This window comes from Canis lupus, chromosome 25 (assembly GCF_003254725.2).
Source record: "Canis lupus dingo isolate Sandy chromosome 25, ASM325472v2, whole genome shotgun sequence".
NCBI classification, from domain to species: Eukaryota; Metazoa; Chordata; class Mammalia; order Carnivora; family Canidae; genus Canis; species Canis lupus.
In genome coordinates this window covers 12,128,707-12,148,090 of record NC_064267.1, presented here as the reverse complement: position 1 = coordinate 12,148,090, position 19,384 = coordinate 12,128,707, and the positions used below count along the sequence as shown (strand labels likewise).

The window sequence follows — 19,384 nt, the reverse complement described above, 5'->3', positions numbered from 1 at the left end:
TGCTTTGTTTAAACAACTACACACAAGCGAGCTATTTCCTCTCAGAACCACGTTTTTCTTTATTAAAATCACTGATGCACATCTGATTCTCTATTGTCTCTGTTTTCTTTGTCCAAAGAATCTCTTTTCTGGGTTTCTTGAGTTTCTCTATATGCATTCTCTTCCTTTTTGCTCAAATGACGAAGAACACATGTTACAGCTTTTCCTCCTCTAACAGGTTGTGGCCGGGATAAGAAGGTAGCTATCCCCGGCATAGTCTGGAGTATTTTATTACAGATATCCTCCTAGAAAGGGAAAACAGCCAAAAATTAATTTAAAACCAATGTTGATTCCTTCTCGTGTTAATGCAGTAATACACATAAAAATCAGCATTCCTGGATTGCTGTTTGCTGTTCTTAAGTGAGCAGCTAAATCAAATTATGCCTCTCTGGTTAAGCTGACTGAAACCGATGAAAACAGGCAGTTTTATGAACTCTATGGAACTAAACGAATGCACTAAAGGTTGACAGCTTTAAATCCCCACTCCGTCATGGCATTGAGGGGCTATGTTTGACTCCAGATACCCTCTCAGAAAAAAGCAGTGGGCTTAGGCATTGGCAGAGGACTCTCTTATCCATCCCCCCACCCCCACCCCCCAAGTCTACTGCAGTTCGGAACAGCCGCTAACAGAGTCACTGGAGTGATTAGGAAAATACACCTAGTTGTAGAGATTCTGGATCAGCTGGGCTGAAACCGAGGCCTAAGTGGTTCTAACCTGGAATGAGGGTAGAAACCACCAGACTAATGCTGCCTTTGAGCTGCTAAGGCCTCAGACTCTAAAAGGAAAATAGATATTCTACAAACTTATGCTGGGAGTGTAAACTGATACTGGCAGTGCTTCTCAGGGGCATTTATAAACAGGAGATAGACTTTAAAAAATGAATCTCTGTTTTTAAGTGATATTGCACAATTTGTTAAACAGAATAGTACATAGCCGTGAAATTCTGAAGTGAAGTGTTCTCGTGATAAAACATGCTTCAATGGAAAAAGGGATGGATACAGAGTACGCTTGGAAAGCCACTGCCATCACTGGGTGGAATTACCAGTTGCTTTCCTTTGCCTTTACATTATCTAGATTTTCTACAATTCTACCTTTAGCTCAGAAAACAAGAACCACGCACGAGCGGTTACTCATACCTGCTTTTACTTACCATCTTATGTTCGGGCTCCTCTACATTCTTCCCTTTCTTTATAGTAATTTGAACTTTGTATTTTTTCTCAATCCACTGCTGAATCTGTTTACTCTTTGTGTCCAGATCATGTTGTCCAATATTTGAAGAAAGAGTGAGTTCCTTAGTCAGGACAGGTCCTAGTTTGAAACAGACTGGGTTCTAGGACCGTTTACTGGTCTCTTCATGAAACCTGAGCTGTATCACACATGCTTCATGAGGTCAGCTTGCCACAGGGCCCCGAACGCTCCACTCTTAGTTTCACAGGCCAGTAAACACTTTTATAAACAAGGAAGATGGACTGACATAAAACTGCCAATTTTTTTTTACCTGCCAAGTAAGAGTATTTATGTCTTGGACTTTTACAAGCAGAATACATTTCTGTAATATATGAAATGCTTCCAGTTACCATCACCCACATTTGATGAAACAACAAAAGAATGGACCTTTAAAAGGAACAAGTCTAGCTTTAGGATAAACTTGACTGTCCTTATTTTTCCTTCTGATTGGAGCAGCATCTGGGAAGTATTCATCTCATCTGACTCCTTTTCTGATGCCCTCCTAGTAACAGTGGGGTCATCTAGACTACATCAGACAAGAGAGCTCCTAGGTCCTTTACTCCAGAAATGGAAATCCTGACTATCCGAAAATTATCTTACATGGAAGGAACAGACTATTGAAAACATTGAGGCAATTCAGAGTTTTCATAAGGGGGGAGAAATTACATCTCAACCCATGTGACAATCTCCCCACGAGGACTGATTAAATGTGAAAAGATACAACTTTAAAGCAGAAGAAAAAAAGTGCATGTTTGTGACCTCAGGATAGGAGAAGGATTTTGTTAAGAAAAAGCCTGATAGGGATCCCTGGGTGGCGCAGCGGTTTGGCGCCTGCCTTTGGCCCAGGGCACGATCCTGGAGACCTGGGATCGAATCCCACATCGGGCTCCCGGTGCATGGAGCCTGCTTCTCCTTCTGCCTGTGTCTCTGCCTCTCTCTCTCTCTCTGTGTGTGTGTGACTATCATAAATAAACAAAAATTTAAAAAAAAAAAAAAAGAAAAAGCCTGATAACTTCCTATATCAAAACATTACTGGGAAACTTAAAAGGCCAAAAAAAGGAATCTAACTGGGACAAGGTTTTTGGCATCACACAGAATAGAGAACCCTATAAATTGGGGTGGGGGTGGGGAAACTATGCAAATAGAAAAACAAGGAATATGAATAGGCGATTCAGAGAGGAGGCAACTCACATGGTGAAAGGAAATATAAATAATAAAGATAGGCTTTCTCACCCATCAGGATGACAAAAATGAGATAAGAGTACCAAGTGTGGGTGAGATGTGGAGAAAGAAATCTCATACACTGCTGATGATCTGCCCCACAGATTCTGGAGACACTGACAGATATGCTCATTGTTCCTCACAGTGAAAGACTGGAAACGAGCCCAATGTCCATGGAAAGGCACTAACAAAGCCACGGTATACGGTATATCCTTAGGATTCCATTTAGTAATTATAATAAATTAGCTAGGGCTCTTCTATAAACGTGGCTCTTGCAAACTGTGTGACAATTTTATGTATATAAAATCATGCCATATACTGTTTATATATAACAAGTTTAACCACACACACAGACTACACCCCGAGTCCGTAGTGGGGGTGGAGGGGGAGGGAGCACAGACACTTCAACCTCTCTGTAAGGTTTTTTTTTTTTTTAATTTTTTTTTAAAATTTTTATTTATTTGTGATAGTCACAGAGAGAGAGAGAATGAGGCAGAGACACAGGCAGAGGGAGAAGCAGGCTCCATGCACCGGGAGCCCGATGTGGGATTCGATCCCGGGTCTCCAGGATCGCGCCCTGGGCCAAAGGCAGGCGCCAAACCGCTGCGCCACCCAGGGATCCCTCTCTGTAAGGTTTTGTTTAAAAATCTGAAGCACAACAATGTTAACGCTTGCTCATCTGGATGGTGGGTAACAGGTGTTTATATTTTTCTGTATGTTTTCTAATTCCCAAAAGTTTTCAAAAAAAAAAAAAAAAGTCCTTTTATTAACACCCCCTTGCTTCCTTCTAGCCCCTGCAGCTGGTCCTAGGTCTCATCCAGAATAAAATAATGCCTTTAACATCCTAGCCCTTCAACTATCTCGGACAACAGCGACTCGTCTTCTCTAAGCTTCTCTGGGCAATTCAACTATATTTCTGTAATAGTTTGGTTTCTTTATCATCCTAGCTGGGCTCCCTGAATACTTTGTTTTCCAGTCAACATCCTTGTTGTGGAGTGTGCTGTTACAGAACTGAGCCACAGAGAGTGTGTGATTTTCTTAAGACTTATAATCTTGCTGCGGCAGCCGCAGGACCAAGTTCCTGGGCCGTGGTTCAGGGTGTTGTCCAGAAAATGATCTTCCAGAACGATCAGCACTTAGTAGGAATCGTAAAAAATCTTTACTTTCCACTTCATAGTTCCATGCATGTATGAATGACCAGGGCACCATAAGGTGACTGGTGAAGTGTATAAGTGAGCATTATTTACCAATATTGGAACAAAACACGGGGCTATGAAAGCTCTGTGAATCACCTTGGAGATTCACTAAGCAATGAACTGAACCCTTGTACTTTAGAGATGAGGAAGAAAGGGGCTAAGGGTGGCCCAGCCCAGGAACAGGGACTCCAATCCGCCTCTTCTGAGTGTCATTTCCTTCCTGGGGTCCCCAATGACTGCCACCTGGGACCAGAGACAGAGCCAAGGACCCATCACTCTGGGGTGTTTACCTTATCTTCCCTTTATTTTACACAGGCTGAAAGGAAGAGATGCTGACCACAGGGCATCGGGGGAGAAAGACGAGGAACAGACACAAGTAAGAGGGTTGGAGAAAGCTGGGCTAAGGTGCTGAGAGGGAACGTCCCCCGCTTCTCCCATCCCTGTAGGCCCAGGGCTCTTTGGCCCAGGCCATGGTCGGCCGCAGAAGTAGGGTCCCAAGGCGTTGGGGAGCAGGAGGCACGACACCTACCAGGCTTCGGGTGGGCCTTCTCCATCTCCCGAAGTCGCAGCCGCTCCTCGTGAATCTGCAGCCCCGAGAGGAGCTGGTACCGTGGAGGCTCCGAGCCGCTGTCCCTCTTCACGAGCCTCAGGTCCCGCTCGGCCATGAGCCGGATCACCTCGGCACGGTGCATGCTCCCCAAATCATTGCCTGCCTCGTCCAGCACGTGTATGACTCGCTCGTGAATTTTTCTTCCGATGTTGCTAAAAGCTGGGTCATTCTTTGTTTTCTTCTTCCTGCTGTCCTGGGTGTCTGCCACGGTACCAGAGGCTCTGGCATGCATCAGGGAAGATAGTCTTGGGACAGGAGCAACGAGGGGCAGCCGCGCCGGGATGGTCAGGGGCAGGATGTAGGTACCAAAACATCTTCTAGTGCAATTTCCTGCCGTCTTCTTTAGGGTTTGTAACGTTAGCCTCTTTAGAAAAAGGGCAGCCATCCTAAAAAAGCAGGGAGAAAGAGCTGTTACAGTTCAGTTAGTTCATCCCCGGGCTGTGGTGCTGTGGTACATGAAGGCTGTGAGTGAGACTGCAGGTATGTCATCTGCAGGAATGTTACAGGTCCGGGCCTAGGGAAGTGACACCCATTACGCAGACTGTCAGGTGACTGTGGTCACACTAACCCGTGGTGGTACCATCCCCAGTGCAAGTTATTGTCAGAATAAACCATATATGCCCAGTGCTTTTGTTTCCCAGTATTTCTTCCCCCAATACTATCTCATCTGACCCTATTTCCAAAGGATCTTATAGTGCCAACTCCATAAGCAACTATCATCCTAAAGGTTTGTTTAGGAGAATGCAGCATATAAAATCCCTGGTGATTCATAAATGCCAATTCATAAACTTTGAGTACAATCAACTGCTAACAATTTATCAATACATCCGATGGTATACAGAAGACAAGAGCACTCTTCTGGGAAAGAGGACTCCCCGTGAGGAATCTGACCCATGGGAACATCACTGAGACTTTCAAGAAATGTCCTGGCGTGAATCAGTGTGGACCTCAGAAACTGTACAGATGATTCACAAGGCAAGGCATGACGACCAAATGTTAACTAAGCATGAGGCACACATGGTGATAACTGGGGCTCTTATATCTGGCATTTTGCTTTTGTACTTGCTTCTCTCCCCAGTGGCCTTCTCCTTACATTCACACGTGAGGGGTGCAGGCTGGAGGAGCAATGAGAGGACCCAAGTGTGTAATCTGGGGTCTGCTTAGCAACACAAGAACTCAAGGAGCTGGGCCTGTCCACGACTAAAGAGGAAGGGATGAGGGGCCTTCAGCAGTGCTTCTCAAAGAATGGTCCCTGGGTCACCTGCAGGAGAGTCACCTGGAGTGTTTGCTAAAACTGGAAATGCCCTCTGGTCCCTGGCTTTGATCCCACCAGGCTGTATAACCACTGATCCTACCCCCATCACCATTCCTCCTTTATGCCTCTAGTGACTGCTATGGAAAACAAAACACAGGACACAGTAAATTGAATGGGAAGTGATGGGAGGCACATATTCTCACTTCTGTCCTCACCTAGCTAGATAACACCCATATTTATCATTCTGGCTCCAGCCTCTCCCCTGAATCCCAAACTTGTAGAGTTGACTGAACAACCTGTCCACTTAGATATCCAGTGCCACCCACAGTGAACCACCACCGAGCTCTCAATCTTCGACCCTCTGCTCACTCCTCTCTCCTATAAAGACCACAACCCTTCCAGCTGCTCAGGCCCCAAACAGCAAAGTTATCCTTCATTCTCCTTTTTCTCTTAGCAACTTAGCAGTGCATCTGGCTGTCCAACCTCTAAAAACATCCACGATCCAACGACTCCTCACCTTCTCCATTGCTAACACCCCACTCCAAAAATACCATCCATCCTCTCTCACCTGGTTTACAGTCACTGCCTCCTGAGTGCCCTCCTGCTTCTGCCCCGACCCCCTATAATTTATCACCCACATGGCACACACATTGACCCTTTAAACATGTACATGGCAGATGACGTCCCTCCTGTGCTCAGAACCCTCCACTGGCCTTCATCGCACTTGAGGTAAAAGCCAAGCCTATGAAGTGGCCCACAGCGCCCCCCTCCCCGACAGCACCTACCCCACTCTCCCAGCTCTGTTCAACCTCACTGGTTTCTGGGCTGTTCCCTGAGAATACTGAACACAGTCTTCCTCTGGGTCCTTCTACCCAGTAGTTCCCTTCCCTCAGATAGCCGAGTGGTTCATTTACCTCAGACCTCGGCTCTAGTGTTACTGCTCAGCGAGGCCTCCCCATCCACTCGAGAATACCATACACCCCATCACTTTCGAATCCATTACCTTGCCTTTGGAAAAAATCCACTGCCTGACATATATTTATTTACACACATATTCATAATCTCTCACTAGAATGCAAGCTTCCCGAGATGATGTAATTATCAATTTTGTTCACTGCTATGTTCTAACACCAGAGCCCAGAGCCCGGCCCAGCTGAGTGACATGCTAGTGAACGTCTGAGCCAAAGGCAATAGCCAGGACCAAAGTCAGCGTCTGCTGGCACCTGACTCCTAGGTCCTCAGATGCGTCATTCCCTAGCAATATTCACAAATGCTGGTAACCCACACTCTTCCCATTCTGGCTACCATTTCAAATGTCCACTGACCCTAGTGAGATCTATGGCCAAACGTTCCACCCCCAGTGAATGAGATGAATTCACTTACAGTCCTTACCTGGTTGGGGACTCCAGCTGTACATGTGGTAAAAGCTCTAAAATAGGAGCAAACTGGTTTTTAAATAGCTGAGATACTACTGCTTAACCAAAAAAGCCAGGTATTTGTTGGTAGAGGAAGCCCCTAAACCAAAAAAAGCAGGAAAGCCTGAAGAGACCAGAGAAGACTTTTTTCCATTTATCATCAGAAAGATAGCAGCAGTGCCAAATTTCACTGTGAGTTAGGATGGCACTAGCAATGGATGGAAGCTACTGTGTCCTGGGTAACAAATTCTCAACACATTAAATCAGATAATATTATTTCAAAATGTAGGATTTTTTTCAAAATGTAGGATTTGTATTTTATTTATTTTTGAAAGATTTTACTTACTTATTTATGAGAGACAGACAGAGAGAGAGGCAGAGACATAGGCAGAGAGAGAAGCAGGCTCCATGCAGGGAGCCCAGTGCAGGACTCCATCCCAGGACCCTGGGATCATGACCAGAGCCGAAGGCAGATGCTCAACCACTGAGCCACCCAGGTGCCCCCAAAATGTAGGATTTTTAAAAGCAAGTAAGCATATAAACAGCGGAGGCATAGGAAAAAGATGAAAAGAAATTTATGAAAACCTTGGTTGTTTGTGGTTAAGGACCCAAGTGATTTTTCCCTCCTATCCTTCCTAATTATCATTTTTTCCTCAATCTTTTACATGGAAGAAATATTTTTTATACTAGCAAATAAATTACATTTACTTACAAAATAAAGACTATTTCAGGAGAACGACGTAGAGATTATTTTAAAGCTTTAAAAACACCTTCCAGGAAGAAAAAAATTTAAAGAGTAGAAAAATACTATATTTTTCTTTAAATTCTATACCATTATTTAAATTTTAAAACATTTTAAATTTCCTTGACTTACAGAGCAAATAAGCTCCAATACTAGCTAAATTTTGGCTTTGTGTCAGCAAAGCTGAACATATACTTATTTCTTCAAAATATGTGCTTCACGGATAAAAGTATAAACACAATATTAAGAAACAAAGCTGTGACATTACTAAACTTGAATCACAAATACCTACTTAAATTCAAATAATTAAAAAGCTTTTTTTAAAAAAATATTTTATTTATTTTATTTATTTGAGAGCAAATGCAGGTGTGCACAAGTGGGAGGATGGGCAGAGGGAGAGGGAGCAGCAGACTCACTGCTGAGCAGCAACTCTGAGATTTGACCTGGGCTGAAGGCAGATGTCTTCAGCATCCCATTGAGCCACCCAGGCACCCCTAAAAAGCTTTTTATTAGGAAAAGTTTCAAACATGTACAGGAAGAATAGTATAATAAAGCCCTAAGCACCCATCACACAGCTTCTTAATAGCATGTAGCCAAACCCGCTTCCTCTCTGCCTTAACTACTCTCCTGCATCCTCAGCCACCCATGGACTATTTCAAGGTGAATCCTATCGCGCCAGCAAATTCTTCTGTATGTCATCTCTGAGAGGTGAGGACTCTTGTCTTTTTAATAAGCATAACAACATTACTCCAACTAATAATATAAACATTCTTTTATATTATTGTATATCCAGTTTCCGGATTTCCCCCACAGTATTACCATTCCATTTGTTTATGTTTCATTCACATGTCAGTAGCATGGATAGAGGCCCACTGGCCAAATGCACAGCAATTTCAACATTAAAGAACTGTGGCTGAAAGTTGTTTCAACACATGGAATATGCAAAAACCTATAAAAAAGATCATTTGCCAGAACCATATGTGACTACTACCTCAACTCCCTACTGTGAAAATTGGTAAAGAAAAAGGACTAAGCGCTCATCTTACCTTTTTAGAAAGAACTGCAATCAGCAATCATCTCCAGTTGGTGAAGAAAAGCTCTTCGTTAGAAGAGAATGTCAGCTAAAAAATAAGTGGAGAAGAAAAGTAATTTAGAAATCACTATTTTGCTACCTGCAATCAAATCACAGATTCAGACAAGGGTGGATGTAAAAATTATTAGGGAAAAAGCTAATGAGGAAATAAGATATTCATATGGTGCCAAAGGGTGACTCAAAGATTACTTGCAAATTGAAATGGGAAAAACACACTTTGGCCGTCACCTTCCTTAACCTAAGGTCAGACTCAGCATTCTAGCGATGGGACAAGCTGACATCCTAGTGCACACCTCCTTGTGACACGCCAGGTGTACGGTGCCTTCTGTGAAACAGTCCTGCCAAAAAAGGTTTATCCTGAACTTGGTCCAGCCTCCAGACCTGGCTTCCATTTTCCAAGGAATACAAGGGCCAGATTCAGGAACAGGTCAGACATCACCACAAGGAAACAATCTGACAAATACAGACTGTGGGACCTCTGGCTTGGTGTCAAAAAAAAGTCAATTTATAGGAAATGGAAAGGGAGTGGGGCGATTCTTGAATAAAAAGGCAGAGGAGACATAAGTATAAAAATGCAATGTGTTTGAAAAAAAGCAACAAAAAAGTGATGTTGACATACAGGGAACAAGGGGAATATGGACGAGATTGCTGCTGGACCCGGTGCCCTCCAAGAAGTACTGTGAACTGAACTGTCTCAGGCAGGAAAATGCCATTCTTGGGCCTCTGAAGTATTCAAGGTTCTAGAAGACCATGACATCTGCCACTTACTCTGACAGGATTTGGCAGAAAATATGTGTGCGGCATGGCAATATTTGCTCAATCTACGTTATGGTTACATGGATGTTCGGTTATTAGCCTTATGACTGTTCTGTATGTTTAATTTTGTTCATAATTAAGTTAAAAGAAAAACAAGAGCCCACAGGAAGGAAAAAGTTCATTAGTCATGCCAATATGAGTGCTCCAATCTGAATAAACTATGTATGCCACTATAATTTAATAAATTGGTATTCTAGCTTTATGTATCTTTTAAAAATGTTCTCTTCATTAGTTTCAAGGCTATACCTAAATGAAGCCTATGTCTAGGGAAATTTACGGATTTCAAAGTCTGAATTGTTTGGGAATGCAAGTTGTCTTTTTCTTCAACTAGTTTTCATCAAAGAGGTCTAAAAGTGTCTTTGTGCAATGTTCGGCTAATAGTTCAAAGTTAACATGTTTTGGAGTAGCGGTTCCCAGAAACTGGAGGCCTACCAGCATCATCTGGGAATGCTTTTTCAAAACACAACATGTTTCCTTGTTCCTCTCTTGTTAAGTACCACTGGGGTCAGGACCCACTTCAGAAAAGAAGACACAAGAAAAAAACGACAAAACATTATAAGGTAAGTGGGTTCAAGTAGTTTAGGTTACCTGGGATTACAAGAGCAAAGGTTAAGGAAAGGTTAAGAAAGCTTTCAGGGTGGACACAAAATAGGAGGCCTTGCTCTCTCATGAAATTCTGATTTAACGTCTTGATACCTCTGTGAAACAAGTAGTGGGCTGAATGAAACAGCAGTCTAAATAGAAACAAAAATGCTTATGTTCTTAGGACAACTTGGGTGGCTTTAGTCACTTACTTCCACAGCTATCCCTTCTGAGACATCCAGAACTATCTGAAAAGTCAATAATCTTAAAGTCATTTACTTAAAGTGCACAAATTGTATAGTACGAGATATCCATGTTTGGTTTCACCGTAATTCAGACCTTATCGAGATCATCCTGTGTTGCAGGAATCTGTATACCTGGTGGGAGTTTTAAATTCTGTAGCTGATTCCACATTGTAGGGAAAAAACATGTAATTTCCTTGTTGTTCTTTGTTTATCTGAGACTGGATCACTGAAAAAAATCTGTATCCTGCAAGCACTGGGGGGGGGGGGGGGGGGGGGTAAACTGACAAGTGCCCTAAAGGCCCTTTTACTCTTTTGTCTTAGAAATTCCTAATTTCAGTCCTCACTCCTCTGATTAGACCTCTTCAACACCATCACTACCTTGCCTGGGACTATGTAAGAAAAATAACTGCATCATTCCAAATGTATACAACACAGAGTAATTTTAATGTTTGATCCACATATTTCCTAAGAAATTGAACGAATTTTAAATGGTAAGCCACAGAGCGGGAAATTATGAAATAAATATATGTCTTCGTCCTTACAGTGTATTTCATGAGAGCTTACGGCTGTATTCTTTATACTTTCACATTAAGTCTGCAGTTGATTTTTATATTATTTTTAAAAAAGATTTTATTTTTATTTGAGAGTGAGAGTATGAGAAGGGGGAGGATCAGAGAGAGAAGCAGATTCCCTGCTGAGCAGGGAGCCCAGGGGGTCGATCTTGGGACTCTGGGATTGACCTGAGCCAAAGGCAGATGCTTAACCAACTGAGCCACCCAGGGAACCCTCTGCAGTTGTTTAAAATGAACAATAATCTTTGAGAACTAGTTCCCAGACTTTTCTTATGGAAATGTTTAAACATACAGAAAAGTTGAAAGACTGTACAGTGAATGATACCCACTCATCTAGATTCTACATGTTTCTATCTTTGCTTTATTTACCCATCTATTTATTCTTCTCTCTGTCCATTTCATTTGATACATTTCAAAGTAGCTGCAGACATTGGTACCTTTCATCCTCCAATACTTCAGCATGCGTTCAATTAACTCGTGTTCAATATTTATGATTCTTTCCATTGAGGCAAAATTTACATACAATGAAATGTACAAATCTTAAACATACCCTTTCATTAGTTTTGACAGGTACAAACACCTCTGTAACCAAAACTCCTGTCAACATGTAGAATATTACCATCACTCCAGAAAGTTCTCTCATGCCTCTTCCAAGTCGGTCTCCATCCCCATCCCCATCCAGAGGCAACTGCTGTTCTGATATTTTTCCATCACAGTCTGTTCTCAGATTTCATATAAATGGAATCAAGCAGTATGTATTCTTTGTTGTAAGGAATCTTAGCGTGTTTTTGTTGCATGGATCGTTAGTTTGTTCCTTTCTATTTCTGAGAACTGTCCCAGCATATGAATATACTACAAAGTTTAAACCCAGTTTTCTGGTGACGATGAACAGTTTAGAATGTTCCTAGTTTTTGGCAATTATGAATAAAGTTGCTATGAACATTCTTGTACAAGGAAAAAAAAGTGATCAAATGATTACTGCTCCGAACTGCTCCGAAGGACAGCTGCAATCCCCTTATGATACATTATTTTGAAATAAAAAAAAAAAGATACATTATTTTGCATTACCTTTTATAGTACCTCTTCAGGAGGTACTGATAGTGTATTTGTAATGAAACTTCTTGGAATATGATTTAAATATGTGGTTATGAGGGAGTCCTATCCTATAAGAAATTAAATTGCTTGCACGCTCACCACTCTTCTTTCCTTTATCGCTCATGTTCACAAGCTCATACTTACTGTTATTTGTGGTTCCCAAGGGGGTTGGATCAAAGTTACATAGATTCTAGCGGACTAAATATTTGTGAAACTAATTTTGCCAGTTCCTAGGACTTAAGAATCCTCTCTTACACCTTTCAAAGCAGTTTCACAAGGTCCTTGCTTCTGCCCACAACTGGCCAAGGGCCCATCTGCCATCTGCCCGCTGCAGTGTGCTCCGCAGCCTCAACAGCAGCGCCCCGACCCGCGGGCGGGGCCTTCACGCTGCTTGCTCTCGCTGGGCTCGGGTTTTGCTCTTCCCCCCACAAGGGGTACAGATAGTCTCCATACTCAGGTTGGCCTTTTAAGAGCCGTACACCGATTGACAACACTGGAAAAAGCCAACATGTATCTGTGGCCCATTACTTAACCGTATTTCCTTATCTATAAAAATCCTAACTTATTGTATATTTTAGCTATTTTACTGAAATAGCTTAATGACTGTCCAGGAAATATTATTTAAAAAAAAAAAAAAAAAAGCTTTTAAATCCAGAGCTACAGACTGAATATTAACGTTGGGGTCATTCCTGCACGTCAACCTTCCACGCCGTCATTTGCTCTTCTAGAATTTGCTATCTCGGTGCCTCGCACCACAGCCGGTGCAGAGAAACACCCTTGCGTTTCTGCTCTCCGTCACCCTCCTCGCTAATCCAACACCACGTCTCGTGAATTTTACTCTCTAATTCCTCTCAAATCCAAGCAGGCCGCCCCATCCCACGGCTGCCGCCACCCCGGCTGGCGGCGTGTACCCCGCTCCCCGCCTCTCCCCTCCCTAAAACTGCCCTCGGGTACACGCCGGCATCTTCCACGAAGCCCGGAGGCTCGCGCCACCTCTGCAGGCTCCTCCCTCGGGCGGGGACGCGCCAGGCGGCGGCCTCGGGCTCCCTTTCTCCGGGCGCTCCTGGTGCGAACTGAGCCGAGCGGCGCCTCCTTCCCCGGCCCGCTCCTCAGTGTGCTGAGCTCGGCATTAACGCTCGCACATCCCATGCTCACACAGGCTCGCTTTGCCACTAGCACCTACAACCACAGGTCTGCGGTTCTCGCGCCGTCCCTCCGCCGACGCCGACGGCGAGCTGTCTGAAGCGCCCCTCACTGCACCGTCCCACGCACAGCGCAGCCGCCGCCAGGTCGGACGCCCCTGCGCTCTGCCCTCCCTGAGGCCGAAGCCTTTCGTTACACGGACGTGGAACTGCGGCTTTTCAGTAGCAAAGATTATTTACTCCTCTCGAGGGTCTTACGCCACAGGAGCCTTGCTAATGATACGCAGGGGAAGAGGAAACCCCGCCATCGCTGAGCAACCTTGCCCGCGGCACACGCCGCGCCCCGCCCCGCGATGCTTCCTCCCGGAACCCGGTCGCGAGGAGCCGCGGCCACGCCCACACCAGGAAGCCAGCGGGGGCGTGGGACGGCCGGCGAGCGTGCGTGCGTGCGTGCCCCTGCGTACGCCGCGACGGCGGGGCGGGGCGCGCGGGGTCACGGGGGACCGGCGCCAGGGCTAGGGCCCGCGCTTCCCGGCGGCACCGGCAGCATCCCGGACTCACGGACGGCTCGAGAGCCCGGCCGAAGCCCCGACCCCGCGGCACGGTCTGCGGCACCCCTCCGCGCTCCGGCCGGCGCCAGGGGCGGCACTGCCCTTCCAGGGACTGAGCCGAGCGCAAGGCCGCGTTCTCGCAGGCCTGTGCCGAAGCCCACGTCTTCCCGCCGCAGGCCCCGCCTTCCCTGGGCACCCCTCGCCTTTAGCTTTACCTGTGCCGGGCCGGCGACTGGTAAGGTCTGGCGGAAGAGGCCACGGACCGGCCCCCGCCGGAGCCCCCTTCGCTCTCCGTAGTGGGCGGGGCTTCGGCCCGCGTGCTTTAAAGGAAAGGTGACGCAGGGCGGGGCGCCGTCCCGCTGGAAGGCGGAAGTCCTCCGACAGAAAGTGCGGAGGGCCGGGGGTGGGGGTGGGGGTGGGGGGGGGCTGGTTCTTGCGGGCTCTCGCTTTTAGTGTAATGTTGAGTAAAGTGGTTCATACACGTTCTTAAGGTTCATGGTGGTTTAAGGAGCCAAACTGCTCCGGTTTGCAGGTGAGCAAACAGACCCGGGACGTGAAAGGCCGCCCTGGGTTCCCGAGCGTGGGGTCCCCGGAGGCCGATCCGGAGATGGGCTCCGGCGTCCACGAGCCCAGCAGTGTCGTCCCTGGGAGAGCCTCCAGCAGGCCGTCAGTGTCACGAAGGCGAAACCGACCTGTGGCGGCTCAGTGGCTTGTCAGGAGTCCGCAGGGCAGCTGCAGAGCTCGGGTGCCCCCCCCCCCCCCCCCCCCGCCCGCCGTCCCCGCTGTCACCCCTGCCGCGAGGCCGCCGTGCCGCCTCAGTCACCTGACCTCTCACCTCGTCTCCACAGGAAATTCCTCAAGACCCGGTGGGAATCTGCTGTCGTGACGCAGTGAAGTCGCCTAATGAGAGAGTTCACCAGACCAGAGGAAACAGTACGTGCAGCGGGGTCCTGACGAACACATTGCTTCATTCTCCTTAAATCCTCCTTGCTTTATTACAGACGCAATCCCTGGATCAGCCTTCCGAGCTCCTTGAGAGCAAAGGCCCAAGGTTCTATTTCTTTTTTTTTTTTTAACTTTTATTTATTTATGATAGGCACACAGTGAGAGAGAGAGAGAGGCAGAGACACAGGCAGAGGGAGAAGCAGGCTCCATGCACCGGGAGCCCGACGTGGGATTCGATCCCGGGTCTCCAGGACCGCGCCCTGGGCCAAAGGCAGGCGCCAAACCGCTGCGCCACCCAGGGATCCCCCAAGGTTCTATTTCTTTGTCACATCCCAGCGTCTGGCACATGAGGTGCTCATTACGTTGTTGAAATAGTGAACTGGTAAACCCAGAAACAACTCGTGTGTGTGTGTGTGTGTGTGTGTGTGTGTGCGCGCGCGCGCGCGCGTGCGGCCCAAAGTCCAGGGTGGGCATGCGTGTTGGCCATTTCCCGTTACACAAGAATTAGGCCAGCAAAATTCTTCGCTAATACCAAGATGCAAGTTTGTTGAGATGCAGGAATAGAGTGACTAGGATGCCTTGGGGATGGTAGGTGCTCGGCAATTGCAAATACTCAAATTTTCAGTGTTTTCCGATGGGCCTGCCGGGCACCCTTCTAAGTACTTTATTTTTATCAAGTCATTTAATCCTCAGGACAGGCTTCTTACCCTATTTCACAGAGGAGGGAACTGAAGCCTAAAGTTCAGTAATTTGCCCAAGGTCAGGCAACTAACAGCAGAATCCAGAATAAAGAAATGCAGGCAGCATGGAGCCAGAGTGGGTGTTCTTGATGCTAAATCTTCCTTAGGCTGCTAGACTAAATAAAGTAACTAGGGAAGCAGTAGAGTTTCAAGTCTGTGAGGATATTCAGTGAAACGTGTGAAGTTGAAGAGGTTTATTTATTTTTAAAGATTTTATTTATCCATGAAAGAGAGGCAGAGACAGGCAGAGGGAGAAGCAGGCTCCCTGCAGGACTCGATCCCAGGACCCCCGGATCATGACCTGAGCTGAAGGCAGATGTTCAACCACTGAGCCACCCAGGTGTCCCAAAGGGGTTTAATACCCAAACTAAAGACCTGAAATTTACTAAGATTGTAATTTGAATGAATTAATTCCCAAGTGATTGTCGGTAACTGGAGCTACTGTCAGCTCCTCCTGGGGCATATGTGTCCCGGCTAGGTGATTTGGGAAGTTTTCTAGATTGCCATCATCAGGTATCTCAGGAAGGAGATGAGCAGAGAAACATGCACATTGCAGATGTGCCCTCAGAGAGAAGCCTTTTTTTTTTTTTTTTTTTTTTTTGAATCTCTTATCTTGAACTCTGCTCTGACCTCCAGCTGAAATGGGACATGGCAGTTTTTAAGAGTCATTGAGAGTCTTAGATTCAGCTCCGTTGTGATGGACTTTGAATACCCTTGAATAAAGATAGTAAAGCAGGCAACTGGCTCTTTCAGGTTCTCCCTGTATTTATGGCCTACTTCTTAGTTTTGGGGAAATATTATTACTATGCCACAAATCCTCTGTAAACTGAATATGGGTATAGAGTAGGACTCTTGGAAATTTACACAGCTTTCCCAACTGTTATTTCTATTCATAATTTACAAAAACAAAAACTCAAAATACAAAAGTGTGATTCAATAAGACTCAAATCCAGGTGACTCTAAAACCTCTACATTTTCCTCCACAGAGTAAATTCCATGTTAATTTCTGTGGTTGGCCCCCCCAGTCCTGTGGTTCCTCACATAATGCATATACTGGTGTTTTGCTCTGCTGAAGGGTTAAAGGAAATATTCTGTCCTCTGCCTTGCCTGTTCGCTTCCAAAGTCCCTTCTCCCCACAGCATGGAGGAAACCTTTGCAACAGGGAGGCCCCTAAGACTGTGTTTCAGCCTGAGGTCAGCGAGGTGCAATGTATCTGTTCCACAAAGTAAGTGTTCCATGGGTGCTTTCTTTATACAGTTATTAACACTAGGCTGTGTCTTCATGATGCCACAGTCACTACAACAATTACTTTAAGAGGCTAATCTTAAACTCATCAAACCCTGTGTTCATTTTGAGGTTACATAGATGAGTCAAAGCCTGTGTGGCTTCACATATTCAACATATTCTTCAACAACTAGTTGTTGGGATCCCTGGGTGGCGCAGCGGTTTGGCACCTGCCTTTGGCCCAGGGGCACGATCCTGGAGACCCGGGATCGAATCCCACGTCAGGCTCCCGGTGCATGGAGCCTGCTTCTCCCTCTGCCTGTGTCTCTGCCTCTCTGTCTCTCTCTGTGTGACTATCATGAATAAATAAATAAAATCTTTAAAAAAAAAAAAAACAACTAGTTGTTAACGGCTTATAGCTAGTTTATATATGCTCTCCAACATGAGATTGTAAGCCCTTATCAGGACAGTTTTGCTAAAATAGGGGAATTGAAGTCTGTTATATGTGAGATCCTATGTGGTACCAACTAAATCTAGCCAACAGCAGTTGTCTTAAATGGCAGCAACTTGCTCATTTCAGTAGCCTTCTTAACAGCTGTGAGGGTCCACGCTCTCCTTAGTCTATGTTTACAAGCTTGTCAGGGGCAGAAAAGCAAGGTGTGTGAGGGGCTATGGCAGAGTGTGAGATAACTCGTCCAAAACATCCTGAAGATACCCTCAGCTGAATACCGAGTGTCCATTATGACAGGTGAAAGCTGGAAGCCTTCTTGTGGAATCTTCTGTTTACCCTCAGGCAGAAGTGTGATTAATCAATCCAAACATAAACATCCACACACTTAAGAAAGAACAAACTCTAGGCAGGGAGATTTAGCATTCCCTGAATAGCCTATTTCGATGTTTTGAAAGACTGAGGGAATCTCTTCCATTAACCTAAATCCATCATGTGGCTGCTTGTACCAATTCCCAAGAAGAGCTGGAAGACATCTGGTGACCACATCTGTGTTAAAACCCTCCATGTCCTCTCAAACTATTATTAGATTCAGGATAATTTGCCATGTGCAGAATTTCCCATAATATTGGACTCCAGACTAATCATTCCTCTTGGCAAAAAATGATGGCACCAATTATTAGAACATGACGGTTGTGAATGAGCAAAATAAATTCATCTAAAATTAATGACATATTGTAATACATTTTTTGGAAAGCTTTCATGTATGCTAAATAAAAGAGTAGTTACATACGGGAGGTCCATTTATCTTCTGTAAAAAGTCTCGTGCAACTGAACAAAGCAGAAAATAGGTCCTAAGTCTCCATTGGAAAAACAACAGAGCCATGTGTTTCCATTTTAAAGGGTATTAAATTTGGGGGTGATTCCGTTAACTTTGGTCATTTTGAAACACTTGATGATAATAATTTCCATTACCGTCGCCGGACGCCCTGCAGAAATACAAAGAGCTAGTAAAGGAAACCTTAAAATATGTACAATATGTACTGTGTAAATCAGAGCAAAACAGAATTAAGTTATTAGCATTTCACATTGTATATAAAACCCAATGACATTTTTAACCATGTGAGATCTAGTTATAAGACCCTTTGTGGAAGGCAGGACTGAATAAATGTTAGCCATAAAACAAATGTGTGCTCTCGGCGTTGAGAAGCTCAAGTGTGGAGTTGTAAGTGTTTACTGTATCAGGAAGACTTTACACTGTATGGCTCTGTCATTGTTTGGCTTCTTCCGCCCCCTCCCCGAAAGTTGCTCGGTTCTGCTGCAAAGATTTTCAAGGCTGTTTTGTTGGCAGCTTAGGACACATCCATGACCTTACCAAAGTGTAAGCAAAAGCTCTCAGTTTTACTTTCTCACTTTCTTTTTCTTTTTCTTTCTTTCTTTTTTTTTTTTTTTTTGCAACAGTAAATCTATTAATTTTACAGTCAGTTGAACAGCAATAGATTAATTTGTTTAAAGTCTTGTGTTCACAAAACCTGAACTGCAGTGGCTTGAATGCTTGAAACTGCAGTGTGGTGGCTGAAGGGTAGACACTCTTACAACTTGCTTGGGAAGGGTGGCGGGCCGTCCACTGTCACCTGCTTCTCTGCACAGGTGCTGACCCCTCGGTCGATCTGGGGCCTCCTGGCAGGGTAGCAGGAAGGCTGGGCCTTTTGTGTGCTACAGAGAACGCTTTTCCAAGGACCGGGCCCGTTTTCTCCAGCAGCCACAGGAAGCAGAAGAAAGAAGAGGTTAAGGGCCACCACGAGGGTCAGGATGGGTTAAATTTAGTTAACATCAGAGGTTATAGCTTTTAACAAGAGCTTCAAGAAAACTTATTCGAAGATGCAATTTGTTTCTTCTTTGTCAACTGTTATTTTTCTCTTTTTGGTCCTATTGATAGTGACAGCTTAACAAAGTTTTTACATGCTGGAGGTTTTCATCCTTTAGAGAATAAGGGATTGTGTTCCTAAAAAGAGATGCAGGTGGAGGACTTTATAAAGCTTCCATGATTTTCAGATTGGGAGCTTTAAAATAGGCTCCCTGCTTGGCTAAGTCAAAAATAATCTGTGAGGGATGTTGAAAAAAAAAATCCCCAATAGAAATGGAGGAATGCTTCAGCAGTCAGACGCAAGGGCTCAAATTTCTAGAAGCTTCTTTGTATTTTACTTTTAACCATCCTAGCATAG

At 45.0% G+C, this 19,384-nt stretch overlaps 2 protein-coding genes and 1 long non-coding RNA gene across 6 annotated transcripts; 2 read left to right on the top strand and 1 right to left on the bottom strand.

Moving 5' to 3' along the window:
• Positions 1-34: 34 nt before the first annotated feature.
• MTIF3 (mitochondrial translational initiation factor 3) lies at positions 35-14,084 on the bottom strand. Its single transcript, XM_025462638.3, has 5 exons — positions 14,018-14,084; positions 8,753-8,827; positions 4,214-4,680; positions 1,191-1,348; positions 35-284 (listed from the first exon to the last, which is right to left on the bottom strand). Exons 3-5 carry the CDS (start codon positions 4,677-4,679, stop codon positions 69-71), a joined length of 840 nt encoding a protein of 279 aa, XP_025318423.1. The 5' UTR covers position 4,680; positions 8,753-8,827; positions 14,018-14,084; the 3' UTR covers positions 35-68.
• On the top strand, positions 4,044-11,568 carry LOC125753603 (uncharacterized). Its single transcript, XR_007405785.1, has 3 exons — positions 4,044-4,060; positions 5,136-10,175; positions 10,764-11,568. It is a non-coding gene; the product is annotated as an uncharacterized LOC125753603 (long non-coding RNA).
• LOC112669493 (translation initiation factor IF-2-like) lies at positions 13,605-17,951 on the top strand. Of its 4 annotated transcripts, XM_049100978.1 has the most exons (4): positions 13,605-14,037; positions 14,335-14,547; positions 14,651-14,853; positions 15,059-17,951. In XM_049100978.1, exons 1-3 carry the CDS (start codon positions 13,605-13,607, stop codon positions 14,686-14,688), a joined length of 684 nt encoding a protein of 227 aa, XP_048956935.1. In that variant the 3' UTR covers positions 14,689-14,853; positions 15,059-17,951. The 4 variants fall into 4 exon arrangements, 1 of the variants encoding a protein (XP_048956935.1); XR_007405782.1 differs by lacking the exon at positions 14,335-14,547 and having other exon boundaries at positions 13,729-14,037; XR_007405784.1 differs by lacking the exon at positions 14,335-14,547 and having other exon boundaries at positions 13,998-14,135.
• The last annotated feature ends 1,433 nt before the right edge of the window (positions 17,952-19,384 follow it).

What these genes read in the sequence shown, in the direction of transcription:
- MTIF3 (XM_025462638.3), bottom strand. Translation starts at nt 4,679, where the DNA reads ATGGCTGCCCTTTTTCTAAAGAGGCTAACGTTACAAACCCTAAAGAAG. An exon ending in GAAGGCCCACCCGAAGCCTG is followed by an intron (nt 1,349 to 4,213) that starts GTAGGTGTCGTG and finishes GTTTCAAACTAG; the next exon opens with GACCTGTCCTGACTAAGGAA. An exon ending in AGGAGCCCGAACATAAGATG is followed by an intron (nt 285 to 1,190) that starts GTAAGTAAAAGC and finishes TTCCCTTTCTAG; the next exon opens with GAGGATATCTGTAATAAAAT.
- LOC112669493 (XM_049100978.1), top strand. Translation starts at nt 13,605, where the DNA reads ATGCTTCCTCCCGGAACCCGGTCGCGAGGAGCCGCGGCCACGCCCACA. An exon ending in CTGTGCCGGGCCGGCGACTG is followed by an intron (nt 14,038 to 14,334) that starts GTAAGGTCTGGC and finishes TCCGGTTTGCAG; the next exon opens with GTGAGCAAACAGACCCGGGA. An exon ending in AGGGCAGCTGCAGAGCTCGG is followed by an intron (nt 14,548 to 14,650) that starts GTGCCCCCCCCC and finishes TCGTCTCCACAG; the next exon opens with GAAATTCCTCAAGACCCGGT.